This window comes from Caloenas nicobarica, chromosome 2 (genome assembly GCF_036013445.1).
Source record: "Caloenas nicobarica isolate bCalNic1 chromosome 2, bCalNic1.hap1, whole genome shotgun sequence".
Lineage (NCBI taxonomy): Eukaryota > Metazoa > Chordata > Aves > Columbiformes > Columbidae > Caloenas > Caloenas nicobarica.
Window position 1 is genome coordinate 46,021,666 of NC_088246.1, and position 21,624 is coordinate 46,043,289.

The window sequence follows — 21,624 nt, forward strand, 5'->3', positions numbered from 1 at the left end:
TTACTCACAGTCCTAAGAGATCCAACCAATCTGTGTTCAGACATGTGGCTCAGGCTTTGTGTTACTGCAGTACAAAACTTGTAAATAAGGAGAGTTTTTAAGTACTACTACAATTAGCAAAGATGCTAAGCATCATTTTTTCTTCTCAATGGGTTTGAAAAAGGCGTCAGTAGCTTACATAGTGAGAATGATCAGGGAAGCCTGAAATATAACAAGTCACCAGCTATCATCTGTGCTGCTCTGCATGTCTGCAACTGGGACAACACTGCCCTTCAGAGGGGCCAGACTGTTCTTCCACCAGGGAGTAAACTGCAGGAAGGGTGTTAGCCCAGCTCTTCAAAGAAATAATTTACAATACCGAGACTGTAAGAGGCAAACCCACTGCTATGTTTAATTCAGATATTAAATAAAAGTTTGGATTTTTTTCTGCTAGATGTTAAGTGTCAACCGACAAAATGCGCTGTATGCAAGCGGGGGGGAAATTTCAGCTAATATTCATACCCTGTGGAAGGTTAGTTTTAGGTATTTTAACCTAATAAAAATATTTCTGAAATACAACAATTTCTGTTTGCTTTATAAGCCCTGTACTCTGGTATCCAGAGCAAAAGGACAGCATTTTTTATAACTATGAAAACATTTACCGTCATATGTGCAACTTATTGATAGTAGCAAGACAGTTATCTATGCAGTTAGCAAAGTTATACAGACATTGCATAGAACTCTGAGAAATGAACTTGAGTTATAATAATCAGTAAGATTCTGCATAACGTTACACGTGAAAACTTCACTTTTCTCAATTTGCTTTTACAGAATGCAAAAGAGTGGAACGTTTAGACATTGTATTTGTTATGGACAGCTCTGGAAGCATAAGCTCCTCACAGTACCAGGCCATGAAAGACTTCATGATTGCCCTGGTGAAACAGTCTAATGTCGGCCCAGATGGAGTTCAGTTTGGAGCACTAAAATATTCTGATAAACCAGTTGTGCTCTTCTACCTCAATAAATACACTACAAAACTGGAGATTACTGAGGCAATCCAGAAAGATGACCCTCTAGGACAAACAACTTACACAGCAGAGGCACTAGTCCATTCTGAAATGTTCTTCACCGAAGAACATGGCAGCCGAAAGAGCAAAGGTGTTCCCCAAGTGCTGATAGTGATAACTGATGGGGAATCCCATGATAAAGACAAGCTGGGTGATGTGTCCCAGGGCTTAAGGAACAAAGGAATTACCATCTATGCAGTTGGAGTAGAAGGAGCAAAGAGAAATGAGCTTCTGACAATGGCTGGATCAGAGGACAAATGTTTCTATGTGGATACCTTTGAAGGACTTGAGAACTTAACTGCAAATATAACAAATGATATTTGTGATATTTCAGTACGGGGTAAGTCTATACTCACTATTGGCTGTTGTGTTCAACTTCCTCTTCCCTTACAATTGTGTTTGAAGGAAAGACTTGTGAAGGCGTCTATCAGATCAATACCAACAACATACTCTGCTCTGATTAACGTGATTTAAATTACAGTCATCTCTGTTCCTTGCTTGTTCATTCAGCTCTTGTAGCAGCTGCTCTTTCCTACCTTCTCCTTCTGCCATCTTTCTGGAAGTAGCTATGGTTACTGTGCTTTATTTGCAAGTTGGTCCTTTGGGTCTATGGCAACCATATTGAGAACAATTTGGTTCTTAGAGAGGGGAGACACCTCATCAGTGAGGCCTGGAGAGTGTCAATTTTGTATATAAACATATGACAGGATTTATCATGCTTAACTTTAGCTGGCTGTAGCTGTCATGTCTAGTCACTGTAGTTTCCCCTTTCAAAGCAGTATGGAGAGGAACAGGCATTTTGGGTGTGTGAGTCACCTGACCTCTTTAGGCATTTGCATGAGGCTAAGGTGAAATGTGCCCTTGCCCTGTGCACATTTGCTTAGGCCAATGTAACTTTATTTGCTCAGAAGGCAAGAGGAAAATGCACCTATGGTTACTCTGCAACATAGCTGCTTACAGGAGCATGGTTCGTGTTCTGGGACTAGATGTCTGAATTTCTGTGTCCATTACATTTTATGTGCTTAACTTTCTTTTTTAGATCTGTTTGTTGGTTTTTGGTTTTGTTCGTTTGGTTGTTGTTGGGTTTTTTTTCAATATGACTAATAGGAAGTGGGAGGTAGAGACAGGATTGCTAATGATAGACATAGAATTGTGTACTTTATAAATAATATCTTTTCCTTTATCTTCTGCAGCCTGTCCAGCAAAAGCAGATGTTTTTTTCCTAATGGACGGTTCCAAAAACATAGATGAAGAAAACTTCAGGATAATGATGGACTTTGTGAGAAGTGTAATCAAACCAGCTGTTAATGTTCAAAATACCAAAATTGGCTTAGCACTGTATGGTCGTGTCTATAAAGAAGAGTTCCAACTAGGCATTTTTCCAAACAGATCAGAACTAGAATTGAAAATTCAAAGCATCAAACAAATTAAAGGACACCAAAGTGATATTGCAAATGCACTTGAGAAAGTCAAAGTCAACTTCCAACCAGAAAAGGGTAGCAGAATACAGGAAAATATCCAACAGATTTTGCTGGTAATCATTGCTGGACGAACAACCAGTAGAGCTGCAAGAGCAGCAGAAAACCTGAGGAAGAAAGGTGTTGATATATATGCCATAGGTGTGGGAAATGTCGATCAGTCCCAGCTAACACAGATAACTGGATCATCAAGTAGGAAATATGCTGTTGATGATTTTTCGAACTTGAAGACCATAAAAAAAAGACTAGTTGATGTTATTTGTGAGGATAATAATAGAAAAGGTAAATATCACTGAACCAAACTGTTCTAAGTTCATCTTTAAGGTCCCTTCCAACCCAAAACCATTCTAGCATTGTTGTGTGCTGCTTTAAGTATGCTTACCAGTTAAGAGTGGTTCTTTAGAATACATTGGGCTGATCTTCTGCAACGCTCTAGAAACAGAAAAGAAAAATTTTTCTGACTCGCATGAAGATAATGATCTCTGTAGAACAAATAAGCTACATCCAGTCTCTCTAAAATTGCTGAAAGGAATGACCTGGGTGTTTTCTCTTTGCTCCCTCCATAGAATAAAGGATATGAGCTGATAAATAACCACCCATGTCAGTTTACATTGTGTTAGCTGCCCTTGCTGCCCAGGCAAATACTCTCCTTCTCTGGTACGTAAGGTAGTTTCCATTTTCTCCCTGTCAGAAAGGGTAAAAGACACACGTGGACAGTTATTGTGAATTTAGCAAGTTTACTGCAAGCTCATGCCCTGCTGTACACCTCATTAACTTATAAGTGTACTTGAGTTCTCATTTCTGCAGATTTGAACTGATTGAGATAACACAACTGAGGCTTGAGGATGTTAGTTTTAATTGTTTAAATTTCTATCCAAGCTTTAGAGTGTATAATGTTCATCTACATCCTTACTCAAAGTACAGCTTTAGCACTTTCAAATAAGTTTTTCTTTTGAGTTAACAGCCGTATCAACTGAACACTAATTTGAGAAAGTTAGGAGAAATTACAATGATTGCAGAGCAGAAATAAAGTACTACTAGCAATAGGTGTACTTCTAAAAATGTGTATTTTCTCTTCTCCAGAGTTACAGACAGAAATAATAATGAGAAAGACATTAATCTCATAGAATACTCATGCAGTGACTAAGTCATACTACAGATTAGAGTAACCTGAGATCTAATTGAACAAGGAACATGGTGGCAGTACTTCTCATTTTGTGGCATGTACTTTCATTTCAGTTCTGGTTTTCCCATCACCTCACATGCAGTGAGAAATTATGCTTAAATGCATATTCAGAGTTGGGTGCCCCTGCTTTGTCTGCTAACTGTGCAGAGCTGTGCATGCCACATTGAATGTGCAGGCATAGGTAAAAAGCATGATGATGGGAGAAGATATTTGTTGTCATCCCAAATCTTAAATATTAGACATAGCATTACTTTTAAAGTAATGAGAATACTACAGGAGTTGTGTGTTAACTCTCCAGCACAACATGTTGAAAACAAACAGCCCTCTAATCTTCTAAATTATACCTGCTCAATTGCCTGTTGCTGGCGAATTAAGGGGAAAAAAGGGACAAAAACTGCTGAACTGAGAAAATACTGAGAAATACCTCCAGTGAAATAATTTCTGAAACTGATGCTGACATTGCTGTTAAGAAGGGTTCTCAGATTTTTTACATAAGGATAATCACAGAACACATTTTCAGTTAAAGGCGTTTAGGGATTTTTGACAGCTTCCAATGTGGTTTTCATTTCCACATTTTTTCCTCTAGAAATTAAGAATTCATCTGGGTGGGTTTAAGATGAAAATGTCTCACTGAATTAGAGACCTAAAGATTCATTTTAGATAATCTTAGCTGAAGCTTGGAGATGACAGATTCCAGAGGCTCCTGCCAACTTAGCTGATGTGCATTGGTCTCCCCTTGTTGAGTTTTTTGTCTTCTGCTTTTCTTTACCTGAAATGAACATCGTTTGACGCATTTATTTATGATTTTCCCAACAGTCGCTTGCTTTGTGGACATCACTGTGGGATTTGACATCTCGTCACAAAGGGAAGGCCACCACTTATTTTACGGACAGACCAAACTGGAAAAGCATTTCCCTGACATTTTGCAAGCCCTGCTGTCTCTAAGGGATGTGAGCTGCAATGCTGGGTCCAAGGCACAGAGCAGTGTGGCTGTTTACGTGAAGAATACTGTTACTCCAATATCTGCAAAGTTCTATATTGACAAGGAATCTGTCCTGCGTAACCTCTCTGATGCTGTGATCGAGAGACCATCCCATCTTAATGTTGAATTCTTGCAGTCACTCTGGGAAACATTTCAGAACGAGGATAAGACCCAACAAAAGGTAATGTGATCCTTTGATCAAATTATATAAGAAAGATTGAAATACAATTGTTATTTGCTTCTGTGTGATTTAAATTCTCTTTTATGTCTTCGTAGGTATTACTCATATTCTCAGATGGTGTGGATGATGACTTAGAAGCACTCGAACAAAAATCTGAAGAACTTAAAAAGAAAGGTATTTCAGAAAAGACAGAATGTTTAATTTTTCAGGTGTCCTAGCAAAGGAGTGAGAAGAGCTTTTTAATTTTTTCTGCAGCAAGAGCAGAGGGAGATTGGCAGCAAATAAAAGGAGTTATAGTGTCAGATGCCCACTTAGCTCCATTGAAGTAAGATTGACAATGTCAGATAAGACTGCCCTCCTAGCTTGCACCTTATCTTTGTCTGTGGCTGGTAGTGGATGTTCCAGAAAACAACTAGTAGCAGGACTAAGTAAACAGTAGTGCTTCTTTGGAATGACTTCCCCATTTAGAGATTTTTATGAGCCCAGGGTCAGTGGGGCAGGGCAGGAGGAATGGCGAAGCTGCCACAGGCTAAGCTCTTCTGATGTGTGCAGGAGACTGCCATGCAAAGAACAGTGAAAAACAGAACTGGAGATGAAAAACCTAGATTTGCTGAAGGGAGATACAAGTGGCTTGTCAGCTGGTACCAGTCCCTTTGGTGTGTGCTTGTGCCTCCTCCCATACAGACATCTGTTGTCTCGTGTCCATTGTCTCTTTCTCTCTTTTCCCTGTTCTGAACAGCAGGCAAGTGACAAGAAGAGCTCTGGTGGAGTACAAGGGTAGCAAGTGCAGGCAGTAAAATGGAGCGTAACAGTCCTTGTAGCAAAGATGCTGTTAACTGCAGAGCAGTAACAATGGGGAGAACATGAGGCTTCTTTTGACACTATGGCAGCCACATGGGAAAGATGACAAGATAGACAGATATGCACAACAGCTCACTCAACTGTACTGAAGGCTGTATTCCTTGCGATGTTGTGTATTGTTGGCCAGTGGTCCTGTGTCAATAAGCAAATTAGGTGTTGAAGCGTGATTTTGGATTACGTTTTAAAATACATTTTAAAATATCTTTGGTCTTATGTTTGCTGTTTTTTAAAAACATACTGGTTTTATGTTTGTTGTTTTTTAAATTTCATCTGCTGGGGCTGTGCAGCAGCATTCAGCTAGAGACAGCTCTGATCTCTGTTTGAGTCACGAATCTGTCTGCTAGATTCAGAGAACTTAAATCAGATTAAATTCAGTTTGTTTGAATCTGCTGATATTGCCAGCTGTGTTGTACAACTGTATAACAGAGACCCAGGACCAAGCCAGAAGCCTGGAGAAGTACTGCTTGTTGCTGTTGCCATGATGAGCATACTTGTCTGTGTGTTTGGCTCCTTCCCCAAGTCTTGACCTGGAATCCCGATGTAACTGCATTTTCAACTGAATTGTTGCCTCACTGTGCTTTTTCGCCTTACAAAAAGAAACAAACTTTTCCCCATTCTTTCTTTGAATAATCTGAGTTCAAGGGGAGAACTTCAGGGTATTACTGCATAGGATATATCTTTGCTTCTTGCTTTGCAGCCTGAGGAATTGTCTTGCGACCACAGGCTTACTCTAATTTCACACTGGTGTCATTCTAGACTAATGTAAGGACATGCATTCTTACAGCAAAACCGGGCCGGAGAAACAGAGAATTCAGATCCGTAATTTCACTGATGTCTACCTCAGCTTTAGGTCTGCTGTTGTAGCAGATGGAATGATGACTTGGAGCCAGCAATATTTGTTATTATTTTAATGTAAAAAGAAGTGGAACCTAAAGATTCCATTTTTCCAAAGAGCTAAATGATTAAGTGAATATTTATTTTGACACCAAATCAACCATATGGTCTTGAATCATTATTCGTTATTCAAACAGGAAGATTTTTGTGTTGATTCTTTTATTGGTTCTTCATTGTCACTAGCACCTCATTTGAATCACTTATGGAATTGTACACCATCGAAAGTGTGGCTTTTACAGCTGGCATTTCTAATAGATATAATTCACCTTCTTCATGATGCATGTGTATATAAGATACAAAAAACAGCTTTCAGTGGAACTGATATTTATGTTCGTATTTATTATAACTAGGTTTGGATGGTCTTATAACTGTTGTTCTGGAAAGAGCCTCCAATTTTCATAACCTCCAATCCATTGAGTTTGGAAAAGGATTTGATTACGGAACTCACTTAGATATTGGCATGACAGATATCGCTAGCAGGCTATCCAAGTTCTTGGTAAGTTATTTGATAAATGTACACAGTAAGATCTTGGGTGAAAGAACTGCACAATCAGACCATAAATGTCAAGTTCGGTAAATATGACTAACAAAGGAGTCATGCTATTAATAGAGCATAAAGTCCAGTTGTATTCTTATCATGAGTGCTTCCCGTAAGAGCAGGAGCAGAGCCATGAGGAATTTTTTTTGGAAAATACATTTTCACCTGCAGTAACTTCTTCTTTTTAAGAACAATATTGCTGAGAGAACCTGCTGCTGTTTGTCTTGCAAATGTACTGGGGAAGAAGGTGAAATCGGAGATAGGGGAAAGCGAGGCATAAAGGTAAGAGTATATCATAGCTTTGTATTGCTAAGTTTGAGTTGTAAATCATGATGTAAAGATGTTTATCTGCCTAAGTTTTATAGCATGATTTTAGTAAATCTTCCAAAATCATAATATGCCCTCTGTCCAATGATGCAGGAGGAGGAATCAGTCATCAGTTATAAGTAGTATGCAGGTGGGGGAACATTTTGTAATTGATGAGCTAATCTAAAGATTCTAATACTAGTTTTGCTTAGCAACTTGCTGGCCTTTCCCTAGAAAGTGTCTTTCAGAGATCGGGATTCTGAGACTTTGGGAAGTTCCTAATGACTGCATTCTTTAACAGTCTTGGAACAACATAGGGTAGCAATCGGTTGTTTCTGCAGGGATTCTAGAAAGAACCAAAATCTCACAAGAATATTGCATTCCATTTTGGTAGTCAAGATTTCCACTAAAGTCAGTGGAAAGATGCCAGTCAAATGCTACAGGCTGGGGAATTAGAAGTTAATCCATACAAACAAGCAAAACATACTTTAAGCAAAATTATTTGTCTGTTGATTTTTTTTTTACCTACTAGATGTCCAGTTAAGGAGTGCAACAGAGCCCTTCTAAACCTCAGACAATCTTGACTTCTCTTATCTTCTTTTCATTTGATGTAGTTAAGAAATAGTGGGAAGTTCTGTACTGTACCTAGGTAGTGTAACATGTAATTCCACTCAATTTTAAACTTTGACAACTTCCATAATAATTGAGAGTTGTGTCAAATGTCTGCACTAAATCTAAATAAAAACATGCTCTATCATGTAGGTGTTTGAAGAATATACTTTTTCAAACCATCAGGAGTGCAAATATGTTAGAAGAATGTCTCCTGTATAAATGAAACATCACTTTGTATACAGTCTCAGTGTCCCTGTGGACAAACGTGTTGACTGGTCACTCTGTAATGGGTGTATTTTCTCACCTGTATGTTTCCACAGCCATCAACACTGCTGCTGGAGGATTCAGATTTTCTGCCTCCAACAGCTAACAAAATGGGAAGCTCAGGCTTATATAGTGTTAGTTCATATACATTTTTTGAGCACTCTTAGCTTTATTTAGTCCTGTAGCTTTTCTTTGCTTTTCCAGGAGTAAAAATTCCCTTGAGTCTCTTCCTGCGTATCATAGAATAGCTTGGGTTGGAACGGCCCTTCAAAGGTCATCTAGTCCAACCCCCCTGCCATGAGCAGGGACATCTTCAACTACAGGTTGCTCACAGCCCCGTCCAGCCTGGCCTTGAATGTCTCCAAGGATGGGGCATGTATCCACCTCTCTGGGCAACCTGGGACAGTGTTGCACCACCCTCATGTAAAACATTTCTTCCTCATGTTCAGCCTGAATCTCCCCTCCTTTAGTTTAAAACCATTACCCCTTGTCCTGTTGGAACAGGCCCTGCTAAAAAGTCTGTCCCCATCTTTATTATAGGCACCTTTAAGTACTGAAAGTCTGCAATAAGGTCTCCCTGGAGAACAACCCCAACTCTTTCAGCCTGTCCTCACAGCAGAGCTGTTCCATTCCTCTGATCATTTTTGTGGCCTCCTCTGGACCCTCTCCAACAGGTCCATGTCTTTCCTGTACAGAGGGCTCCAGAGCTCGGCGCTGGACTCCAGGTGGGGACTCACCAGAGCAGAGCAGAGGGGCAGAATCACCTCCTTTGACCTGCTGGCCACGCTCCTTTTGATGCAGCCAAAGATATTGTTTGCGTTCTGGGCTGCAAGCACACATTGCTGGCTCATGTCCAGTTTTTCATCCACCAGTATCCCCAAGTCCTTCTTGACAGGGCTGCTCTCAATCCCTTCATCTCCCAGCCTGTATTGATACTAGGGTTGCCCTGACCCAGGTGCCGGGACCTTGCACTTGGCCTTGTTGAACCTCATGAGATTCACATGGGCCCACTGCTTGAGCTTGTCTAGGTCCCTCTGGATGCCATCCCGTCCCTCAGGTGTGTCAACTGCATCACTCAGCTTGGTGTCATCCACAAAGATGCTGAGGATGCACTCAGTCCCACTGTCTGTGTCATTGATCAAGATGCTAAACAGTGCTGGTCCCAATATGGACCCCTGAGGGACACCACTTGTCACTGGTGTCCATCCAGACATTGTGCCATTGACCACTACTCTCTGGGTAAAACCATCCAGCCAGGTCCTCATCCACCAAACAGTCCACCCATCAAATCCGTACCTCTCCAATTTAGAGAGAGGGATGTTGTGGGGGACCGTGCCAAAGGCTTTACGGAAGTCCAGATAAACAAAATCTGTAGCGCTTCCTTTGTCCACTGATGTAGTTATTCCATTGTAGAAGGCTGCTAGGTTGGTCAGTCAGGACTTGCCCTTGGTGAATCCATGCTGGTGTCTTTAATCACCTCCCTGTCCTCCATGTGCCTTAGCATAGATTCTAGGAGAATCTGTTCCATGATCTTCCCAGGCACAGAGGTGAGGTTGACAGGTCTGTAGTTCCCAGGGTCATCTTGGGCTCTGCACAGCATCATCTCTTCTGCCCTCGTTTCTTCTTTCTTTAGAAACATTAAGCAAAGTCAAAGATAGGTTTGCAGGTGCACTTGCAGGACAGCTATGCCCTGCTGCTATTTCTGATGCTCTACCAGGCCAGATGGTGGATTCCTGCCTTGCCAGGGCAAACTACAGCCTCTGTCACCTGCCAGCATGTCATCTGTGATCTGATATTTTGCTTAATGCTGTGAGTTTTTGCAGGGAGCTGAATGACCGTAAAGGAAAGTGCTCCTCTGCAGCCTCAGTTTACAACCAGAACAAACGTTGGTGCTCCAAAAGACAAAGTACAAAGCAACCCCTCTCAGAGTAGTACTTTGCAATGCTGATGACTAAGTGGGGTAAAATTTGGGGGATCAGACTCTCTTTTTAGCCATCTCTCTCTCGGGAGAGAGTATATATGAAGGCTTTTCACTTTCCAAAAAGCTCTCAGGAAATGTTGTGCCAGGGTCAGTGTGTCCCCTGCCTGGCAGCATACTCTAGGCACACAGAAGAAAACAACCACTTACACTAAGCCCTACCTCAGAATTCAGTATAATGACTGTTTTGCCAGGCTAGATTTTCACTCTCCAAACATCCTGTTGCAAAAGAGGCCTCTGAATTCAAGTAGGAGCTTCTTTTTGCCCTATGAATAAGGAGAACAGGAATGAAAGACTGAAAGAATGTTCTCTCTTATCCTCTACCCTACACAACAAGGGTCATTTAATACTGAAAAATTAGGAACACTCATTAAGCCTGTGCTGAGACTCAAAGCCCAGGACAGCTGTTCCTGGTGCAGCTTTCATCTGTGTGGAATCACAGGCCAATGGAAATTCCCACCTTGGATTCAGAATGATTTGTTTTGGTGATTAGATCTCTCCTAAAACAGTTCTCGCCAGTCATACACATTTTAAGATTTTATCCCCACAACTTGTTTACTAGTATCCTTCTTTGCTCCTGGCCTCCAAGCCAGGGTGAACAGTGCACCCTCAACTCTTATATAGATATGTTACATGAACTCCTTCCAAAATAATGACTTGGAGAAGGCATGTTCTGTCCTATTGGTGGCAATTGTTCTTTGGTCATCCTCAACACACGTTCTTGCTCATCCAGACTGACAAATGTGCAGTCATTAATCTCATGCCAGTGTGGAGAAGATACAATCATACAATCATAGAATGGTTTGGGTTGGAAGGGACCTTTGAAGAACATCTAGTCAAGCAAAAAGCAAAGACAAAAGAGCAATTGATTACTATTTTTGATTTTGATTAAAAAGGCATTAAAAAAGAAACTATTTGAAGCAGAATAAGCAAATTACACTTGTTTTCTACCCAAACCAGTGAAACATTAATCATAAAAATGCAGAATAAGCATTTATGTATGACAGATTGTGAATCTTGTACAAGATTTTCTTTTTTTCTTTTTTTCTATCAGCTTTTAAAGATTCAGTAACTAAGATATATCTCAATGTTGTCTTGAAATGTGTAATTACTTGCTGGAGACACTTCAGAACTTTGAAAGAGATTTTTCTGGAGCCTACAGTGAAAGAAGATTGTTCACCCTGAAGCATCTTTGGGCCACCTTCAAATTTACATGTGGGACAAATAATGCATTAGTGATAAATTAAATTGTTAGTAACATTAGGGGAAACATTAGGAGAAAAATTATCAGTAAAGAAGTTGTTACTCAAGTTTTCAACGGTGTTTGAAGCCCAGATTAAGCAGAGGGACAGAATATATTGGCCCATTTAGTTTTTCCAGAATTTCCCAATAGTTTCTGAAGGTTGACCACATATTATAGCATTATCTCTCTTCTTTTAACTTCAGGGACCTAACGGTGTTAAAGGCAACCCAGGATATCCTGGAGATGAAGGAGAACCGGTAAGTTATAACACCTTAAAAACCTGTGTTTGGGAAAACTAAAATTTTGAGCAGGGAAAAAAAAAGACCATCTAAACTAGCTGGATAGTGGACTTACAAAGCTGTATTACCTTTAAAGTGAGAACTCCCTTGCACCACTTGAATAAAACAGAGACAAGATCATAAAATTTTCAGTAGCATTTCTTGGAATATAATGAACATACATTGCAACAACCTGCTTAGCACATATGTGCAGCTGGGTAGGTGCCTACACAGCAAAGCTATTTGGTAACTTATTTTTAATCCTGTAGAAGACCTCTACAAAAAGCATTTTTTTGTTGTTTTCTTTGTTTATTTTCATACTTTCCTAAGTTGTTATTGAAAAATCAAAACCAGTCTTGTATGGGGAAACTAGAAGTAAACAAAGGGAGAGAGAAACCCAGCCATTTTCTGCAGAATAAACTGTTAGTAAGCCACCAGCTCTTTGATCCTAGGCATCCATTTTTAGATATTTTTGACTGTATCCAAATTAGATGTGTTTTTTGAAGGCCACCCAAACAGCATCCTCTTAATTTGACCCAGATGCTTTTTTTTTTTTTTTCCTGGTAGGTTGCTGAAATCAAAAACATGAAAGGGAAAGAGACTGGGAAGTGTACTGCAAGGCTATGTCCACCTCTCAGATTGATGGATACGTTTGTTTGCTCCCAAAAGAGCAAACAGTTTTCATCTATATAGATTTCGTTTCAAATTTAAAAAACAAACAAAAAATGGTAAATGAGCAAAGACCCATTTGTGGAAACTCAAAGCACTATGGTGACAGTAGGAAAGTATCATAGCAGTGTAATGGATATTAGAGAGGACCCTGGCCTAAGCTGTCCTCAGGAGGATGCAGTAACTGTTCTGTTGGTGTTGGCAGCAGGTTGTAATGGTTTGTAGGTATTGCTTCGGATCACTGCTCACTCAAGAGCAAATCTTCATATGACAGGATGTAGTAGTTCAAAAACAGGCCTGCAGGTGTGTAATGGCATCATCACATTGTATTTGCTTTACTACGCAGGAAGAAGTTTTTCATGGAAGTCCTATTAGCCAGAGCCACAAATATTGGTTCTGCTCTGTGATATTTTTGTAGTTGTATGTAGTTTCAAATTTAAGATGCACTGCTATAGTGATGCTTTTTTACAGGAGTCAGATTTGTCAGAAGGGTAGCTGAAGACTTGGTATTCTAAATGTAGTGTGAATATTAGCAGAACAATGCAGACGGCTGAAAAGAAGTCAAAAGTATAGCAAGAGAGACTAAAAATATTTTAACATTTGCTAAGATACTGCTGATATATTTGATTTTTCATAGAAGGTCACTGAATTATGAGGATCTTGCAGTTACACATTTTTCTGTTGTTGAAATGTCTTTAATCTGCAGTAACCAGGGACTTTACTGGTGCTACCATTCTTGAGAAGAAGGCTTTCCAGGAATAAAAGACCAAATCTCTCTAACAGATAAATTAGTTGCCAGCTTGTGTAAACCTCACAGAAATTTAAAAAATTGAATTCTTCTTTTCTCTCTTTCAGGGCCCAAGAGGACCACCTGGATCACAAGGAAGACAAGGCAACGTGGGATGTCCAGGCAAAAGAGGTCTAAAGGTTGAACAAAAATTCTGAAATACTGTTTCATTGTGATTTAGAATAATCCTTCAATGCTGTTATTACATGTTATTCTAAATTTTGCAATCCTTTTTCTTTTCAGGGGTTTCGAGGATTTGTTGGAAAAAAGGTACAGTATGATAGTCTGAGTTTGTGAATGCAGTATTCTTTAGGGCTTTGTCCTACACTAAATGGAGATTTCAAAAGTTTTGCAGAGATGTCAGCAAGTGTTAAGTCAATGTTACTTTTTTAAGTTGCTTTGCAGATGTCTGGTGCAATGCCCAGTTTATGGTTGTGCCTAGGGAACATACAAGAAACGAAACTTCAGGCATTCATTCATGTGTTTCGTTTTTCTTCGTTTTGTTTTGTTTTGTGGGTTTTTTTGTTTGGTTTGTTTTATTGTTGTTGGGGGGGGGTTGTTGTTGGTTTGGGAGTTTTTTTGTCTGTTTGTGTTTTAATCTTGGTCTGTGTCACTCTGTTCTTGCTAGAGTTTGTAAATGTGCACTTGTTTATGTGAAAAATTTATGAATATTTGTATTATTTCAGGGTGACAATGGGGAAGATGGGATTGATGGAATTAGAGGAGAAGAGGTACGTTATTTTCTTCCTTTTGCCTTCTTGACCTCAAAGTTACTGAGTGATAGAAATGAATCAATATACCATATTTTGTCTTTCAGGGACCTCCTGGAATTCCTGGAAAGAAGGGAGAAAAGGGTGACGCTGGATATCCGGTAATATTTTGTTATCTTTTCTTGGTCAGGGTTTGGATTTAAGAACAATAGTATGGCTATTTCATGAAACTGTCCCTGTGAGCAATGTCTTTAATAAACTCTCAAGCACAAAAAGTAGACCTTGTACCACAAAGTTATTTGCGCATTTTTTATTTGAATTCCTATCAGGAGAGGTATTATGGGACTTCCAACATCTGAAGAAGAGCAAACTACTGATGAATAGCTGGCAGGTATTTTTGTAAATAGGGTATATACCCAGAAAATAGTTGGTCTGTAGGATGTTTCCATTTGAAAGAGAATTTGAAGAATAATTAGATCTGTACCTTACAGTCTTCTAGATGGGCATTTTCTCATATTTATTAAGGGATCAAGTAATTTATGCATATGACTAATTTTTATTGGGCTAAAGATAGATATGAAGCCACCTACCTGTGTAGTACCCTGGCAGGTTCAGATACACAAGATGAGGTTGTTTTATTACCTGTATTTGCCAAGGTCAGGTAACATGTTTTTGATAAAGCATGGAGCAGGCCTGTTTGCCTTTCCAGTTACCTTGTAGTCTGAAACAAGGTGTGACTGAGGACTCTAAATGGTAAATAGAGATACCGCCTTGTGGCAGCTTCAGTAGACAGCTGGAGGATTGACCGTTTGTCTTTTCACTGATGAGACATCATTTGTAGGATGGCTAATTGAAGCAAAAACCCCAGCCTGGTAGGCACTGAACATTTTGGCTTGGTCCATGTAATAAAAACAATACTTAGTGGGATCCAAGGTCATAATTCAGGTGAGGTGATTGGTTACAGTTTAGCCACCACAATTCAATGCCTGCTCTTAGGGATGGCAGGCTGGGGGGTGGCCACTGTGCAAGTCTGTGCATGAACATTTGAATTTGCAGGAACAGCAACTGGATACCTGTTTCAAGTGTGGAAAACAATACTCCCAAATAACTGCTTGGTGCCTCACTTCCAAAAGAAACTGTCTTACCCTTTCTGCCCTTATTGCTACTCAGAAGACTCTGGTTATTCATAGATGAGGCACCATTACATTCAAAACATGAAAAGTATGTTAGCATGCACCTTTCAAAAATGTAGTCTACAAACAAAGTTCTTTGATATTTGGAATAATTTCTGTTTTGTTGCAAGATGTATTTTGAAATCATTCTTTAGTTAAAAAACAAAACAAAACCAAAATAAAAATAGACAAAATGTAGAGCACAGTGCTGTTTCTATATTGCTTCCTGTCTAAGAACCCCCAGGTTTCTGTTTTTTTGGGAGTGGGATTGGGGAAGAAGCTATGGGTGAGAGTATTTAAAAATGAAGGTTGAAAGGTTGGAACTTGGGCCTATCCTGCATGAAATTCCTACATGAAAGTAGCGCTTCAGGTTCTTACTGAGGTATCTTCTGCTTTCAGGGAAGTCCAGGGCCAAGAGGACCCCCGGGTGATCGTGGCCAGAAGGGCTTTCAAGGAGATCCTGTATGTTTTTTTCAAATGCATCATTGTTTTCTAGATGCAGACTGTCTTCTTATATGTACTCATAAGACTTTACACGTAGTCTCCTGTGCACCAGGGCAAAACTGAGATGTTTGTCCGGTGCGTTCACATGAAATTACAATGACTGTAACATGTACATAGGCTTTTTATTGACCCTTCGTATATGTAAATCTCTCTATTGTTGTGCTAAAGAAGAATGTTTACAGTTTTTAAGTAGTTAGTACCACCAAATCCTTGATCTGTTTTCTCTAAACAGAACTTCTTCTAATGTTTACAGTCATCATATACATTGACTAAGGACTGACTTGTTTATTTAACATCCCAGATTTTGTAAGAATAAGAATTCTTACTAGGAGGTGTTTCTTTTTTTCAGGGCAGCCCTGGACTGAACAGTGCAATAGCAGGAGCAAAAGGGTTTGCAGGAGAAAGGGGGCAAGAGGTAATTCTTTAGAAATATGTGGAATTTCTGTAAATCTCTGCTTACCAGTAATACGGTTTCCTCCTCCTATCTGCACTATATTAAATATATCTTTGCCAAAGATATGGGAACTTAATACTTACCAAATGTGATGCTAACACAGGTGTTAAAGGTCTCTAATCACAAATACCACTGAAAAGGAATTACTACCACTGTCAGCATCAAACCCACAAGGCAATGATAAGCAGCTGATTCAATGTGCCAATCATTTAAATCTTCCAGTTTTAAAAGATGACGTTATGATAGCCACTGCATTCCATGGGCTTTGGGACATGGAGACTCCTCCCCAACCACTGAAGCCCCATCAAATGCACTCTAAAGCGTAGGAGGTGTCTTTGTCCCAGTCCAATGGATGCTGCTGCTCCTGTTTGCAGGTTTGGCCAGTATCGAGGTTCAGCCTGTGTTCCAGAGAGATATATTAATAGAGGACACCAGTGCAGTCAGACACACAGACTACCACAGAGCACTGCCTTTAGCAGCATCTACAAATAACACTACCAGAACTCGTGTGAAACATATGTACAGATAGTAAAGTCCTGTTCCTCCTCTTTGGAGGAGGAACATGTCCTAACTGTTTAAATTTTCAAGTGCAACCATATTCACAGATCTCTTGGATGTCAGCATAGCTTCTAAATCCATCTAAGATCTATTGGCTGGACTGTTGGCAAGGGAATGGAATACTCTCCTTAAAGAAATCAGCTAGGGGGGAAGCTCAGCTGCCTCCAGGGAGAAGGAACAGCCCAACTTGCACTTAGAGTGAAGCAAAACCAGATTTGATTGTCTGGACGAGAGACTTGAGAAAATGGTCTGATGTAGATCCCTCACTGCTTTCAGGGAGAGATTAAAAGACTGAGTGAGCCTTTTATTCTGTCACACAATAGTACCAATGCTTACCTCTTGTGCAATACTTCCCAGCAAGAGTATGCCCTCACAAGCAGACTGTGTCATTATTCTCACTGCAACAAATGAAAGAAGTGAGGCACAGAACAAGCAAGTAACTTCCCAGTTATCAAAGAGCCAGCTAGAAGCAAAACCAGGAGTCTGCCAGCTCTCTAACCCCCAGGTCTGTGCTCTTAAAAAGGGCCTTCAGGAGTCTTTCTGGGAAGAGCTATAATGGTATTTGCCAGTTCTTAGGTTGTGCTATCAGCCAGACCCATTCAGAGATGTGTAGCTGGTTGCTTTTGGTGGTCGATGCTATTTACTGAAAGACTTGGGCAGAGAATGTTGTTGTGGGGAAGTCCCACAAGACAGTTTTTCACAGACTTAAAAATTTGGCATGCGAAAATCAATGAAAGAGGAACCGAGAAATTGCAATTATGCTAAGAAAATTAAATTTTATGTGTACAGGGTGAGAGAGGAGAAAAAGGCTCACGTGGCTCATCAGGAGATACAGGCAACCCGGTAAGTTCCTTTAACTGAGGACGCTTGTACGCAATGAAAATAAAAAGTTGTTCTTAATTTGCTTGGGTGTCGCGGTTGGGATGGACAAACGACATAGACCAAGTTCTTAAGTACAAACAGCAGTCTCCATTTATTGCCACAAACACTTTTTTATATAGTCTTCACTAGCTCGAGTGTCTTTTTGCTATTGGTTACAGGCTGCAATAGTAACATATCATTGGCTAATTTTGCTATCGTCAATGTTACTTTTTTACTCCCTTCTTTCTCATGGGTACACCTTAGTATCTCCAGATACTCCTTTACTCCCTTCTTTCTCACGGATACACCTTAATATCTTCAAGGCCAGTCTCTGTTCCCATACCCTCCATCAGGGAATCCACAGACCCACCGTAGTCCCCCACACTTGGGCTTGATTTTTTGGGAGAATGCTAAAAATCCTATGCCTTGTATGCACTGTTGATAGCAATATTAAATTTGGTGAAGAGCAATACTCTTATTGTGAAATAAAAATATATTTTCCTAAGCAACATTCAGAATGGCGCTGGAGGCCAAAACTGCTACTGTTTTTGTAAGGATTTTTTTTTGTAAAAAAGTTTAAATGTTGTGGTTTTTTAATCTTTCAACTGGAAATTTTTAATGAAGCAATCACTACAGATTATCCACTTTTAACGGCATTCAGATGATACCTAACTTGGCCTCACGACCATTTTTTTTACCTTGTCTTAGGGAATACCAGGACAAAGGGGACAACGGGGACCAGAGGTAAGAATGATTCTTTTCTCTCATCTGCCCTTTTCCATGTAGGATCTTGATCAAGAATTTTGAGAAAGAGAATTCAAAGTAGTTGTGCTAGATTTGTTTGAGAAACATGTTTTTAATTGATCAGGAGCCTCATCCGGACTTTAATGTGTATGCTTCATTCTGTTACACTAAAACATCTGCAGGAGTATGTTCCATACATTGTACAGATAAAACTGCAAATTTTAGGTATTTATCGTTTGCATGTAAGTACTGTTAGATACGTCAAAATTCTTTTCTTATTTGTTTGTATCAATTTTCGGCATTAGGCATTCAAATGCAGAAGGTGCTGCTTTTAGTGATCTTTCCCAGAGACTACAATATGAAATTATTTTTAATGCCTTGCATATTTTCCGCACACAAGATTTCATTTCAAGAACATTATCACTGTGTGGTTTTGGAGTACTGTCTTTGGATTGGTTTTGCTGTGTTGATTACTAGTTCATTCTGGGTCTGCAGTGTTCAACATGTTGAAATCAGGCTGGTTAGATATTCTTCTGGAATTTTTCCTGACATCTGTAAATGCAAGAGGATATGTTATCCATAGCAGGAAGTCGTAAAGAAAAAAAATCTTTTAAATAAAATAAATTCCAGTATATTACTGTCTGTTAGGGCACATGAGAGAACCTTAACAAGACAAAGATTTGTTGTCATTCAAAAACAGGGCAATCGTGGACAGCCTGGTCAGGATGGCTTGGAAGGAAAACAAGGATACATAGGACGTCAGGTAAACATTATTATTATTATTCACAAAAGGAAAAAAAATACACGACACTAATGGTTTGTGTGTGTTAACTGAACTCTTTTGTACACTTTGTTTTTTTAGGGACAAAAAGGCATTAATGGTCAAAAAGGACAGAAAGGAAGATCAGGACCTAAGGGTCCTCCAGTAAGTAATATACTGAAAGCGTCCCATGTTGTTTAATTGTAAGGTACTGGGTGTGTAAACAAATGAGGATTGCAATCTGAATGTTTTTAATTACGTTCATTTTTAAAATTTATTTTGAGTACATGATATTGTCCAGAAAATGAGGTACATATTGCTAAGAGACAAAAGCAATAACAAATATGCATAAAACTTAATCATTACTGATAAAATATTAGCTTTCTAATAATGCCACCTTGCTAGCAATAATGGAGAAAAAAGTGATAGTGTAAGGCGCCTTTCCTGCATCAGTATTTTTTCCAAGCTGTGATAAATTCCGCAATTATACCCAATATATTTTTGTAGTTATCTATGACAAGCTATTAACAAAGGACTTGGCAATTTTATTATAGTAAGCTAAGACAGAAAAAGAGAAGAAAGGTCACATATTTGGTCATGCAGAAACTATCAAGTATGAATCAATGTTATTAATCTAACAATTTTACTTTATTTTTATTTAATTTTGGTTCATAGGAATTCTAGTTCTTTCATTGGCAAAAATCTGTCTTAGAGAGGTTTTCTGCCTTTGCTCTTTAGTCTCCTTCTTTCTGGGTGTAAATCCTGCTCTAAGTGCTGTAGCAGTTCGGTTTCTGTTATTTTGCCTTGGTGTGGTTTTTTCAGTTTGGTTTTGGTTTTTGGTTTGGTTTGGTTTTGGTTTTGTGGGGGTTTTTTTGGTGTTGTGGTTGGTTTGGGGGTTTTGTTTGTTTGAGGGTTTTGGTGTTTGGTTTGGTTGGTTTTTGATTGTTTCGGTGGTTGTTTTTTTGTTTTGTTGTGGGGGTTTTTTGTTTGTTTGTGTGTTTGGGGTTTTTTTTGTAAGGGGTTGCTTTTAAGAGCAGTGATGATATGGATGTTTTATTATGAGTGTATTAACGTTTTTGTTGTCCATGCTCTGACTTCCTGCAACCTCCTGTGCATTATCAACCAATCTGTATAACTGGAGTTGAATACTGTAATTCAACAGCAAAGTAAACACACTGTTTTTCACAATCCAGTGAAATAATTTGGCTGGACAGGCTCAAAGTTGATGGTTAAACACATTAAGTAGTATGTATGAACTAATATATATGTGTTCCCATAAGCCTTCTTATTGGCTTCCTGGTGATAGGCTTCCCAGTAACACCCAGATCCCAGGAAGAGTCCCTTGCTGACTCACTTCTTACTCTGAAATGACCATTCACTCCTCTTGCAACCACTAAATATCTCCCGTCTCCCACACAGCCACATGTTTTTATGAGCTGCCTTCCCTTGTGCTTCAGACATCTTTAACGGGAAGTGTAGCTGCTGCCTTTTGTACTGAGCAGATCAACGGTCATGAAACCAGCTCAACCTCCTGCTTTTGGCTCTGATTGCCCTTGCTCTGAACTCACTAGTGAGGTTACTGAGTGGAAAGCAGGAGAGGAGTGAAGGATGTTACTCTATGCAGGCATTTTTTCACCCAGCTCTTTTGTGTAGCCCCTGCCCACAGAAATTTTCCCCTTTTCAGGTCAGTAGCTGTCTGGTAAATTAAGGAGATGATACTGAGTTCCTACCTGTGACAGCCCTCCCAGATCTCCTTCACTTCGTTATTTCCTGTTGTCCTTTTGAAAATAAATACTGGCAGGATTCAAACAAATTGTTGATTTACAGTGAAAAAGAGAGAAACTACTAGTTGCTCTGTATGAGGCAGTATGAGATAAATTGCTTATGTTGCTCCAGTTTGTTGGAATGCCAGTCGGTTAGTGGCTCATAGGAGATCAGTCTTGTTTTCATTGTAACGTTGTTCCCTGAGACTTTGGTGTTGAAAATATAATTACATATATGACAGGGAGGGGTCATACTGATGAGAGTGGAAGGCTGCTCTCTATCTAATATCTGTGTTTTCCACAAAATTAATGACTGATTTTTTAGAGCATCATCCTGTAGAATTCAAAAGTTGTGGCCTCCATAAAGATTTTTTTAGAATCAAATATAATACACTGGTACTATCATGCCCTACTCTGTTTCTGATGTGAGCACTAACTTTGGAACAAACTGCTTTTGAACTGTGAAAGTCCTGTAGATCACTCACATATGTCCTCTTTGCTATTCTGGTGCCAAATTCCAAGATTTTCATGGAAAATGAAAACTATTTTAGCTTTTTTTCAGAGCCCATTCAACATTCAAGTCTAGATATTTTTTCTGTTGTGTGCTTATCCATAAAAAAAGATGTCTTTTTCTCTTGAGAACAAGATTCTTAAAGCAAAATTTTCTGCAGGCATGGAATGCTTGCTGTTATTTTGGAAAGACATCTTGAATGCTTCATTGATGTGAGAGGTAATTAATTTTTTATATGCAGTCTTATTTAAATCTATGTTTCCCAGCAAACAGTTTGCCATGGG

The 21,624-nt window shown here is 39.4% G+C and overlaps 1 protein-coding gene across 1 annotated transcript in view; it reads left to right on the top strand.

Moving 5' to 3' along the window:
* LOC135985091 (collagen alpha-6(VI) chain-like) overlaps nt 1-21,624 on the top strand; it is a 41,821-nt gene that overhangs the window by 9,698 nt on the left and 10,499 nt on the right. Inside the window, 17 exon segments of the mRNA XM_065628038.1 lie at nt 811-1,386; nt 2,240-2,806; nt 4,527-4,873; nt 4,969-5,047; nt 6,979-7,124; nt 7,356-7,448; nt 11,773-11,826; nt 13,372-13,443; nt 13,547-13,573; nt 13,990-14,034; nt 14,121-14,174; nt 15,585-15,647; nt 16,039-16,104; nt 17,491-17,544; nt 18,271-18,306; nt 19,007-19,069; nt 19,169-19,231. Coding sequence (XP_065484110.1) covers nt 811-1,386; nt 2,240-2,806; nt 4,527-4,873; nt 4,969-5,047; nt 6,979-7,124; nt 7,356-7,448; nt 11,773-11,826; nt 13,372-13,443; nt 13,547-13,573; nt 13,990-14,034; nt 14,121-14,174; nt 15,585-15,647; nt 16,039-16,104; nt 17,491-17,544; nt 18,271-18,306; nt 19,007-19,069; nt 19,169-19,231 — 2,405 coding nt within the window.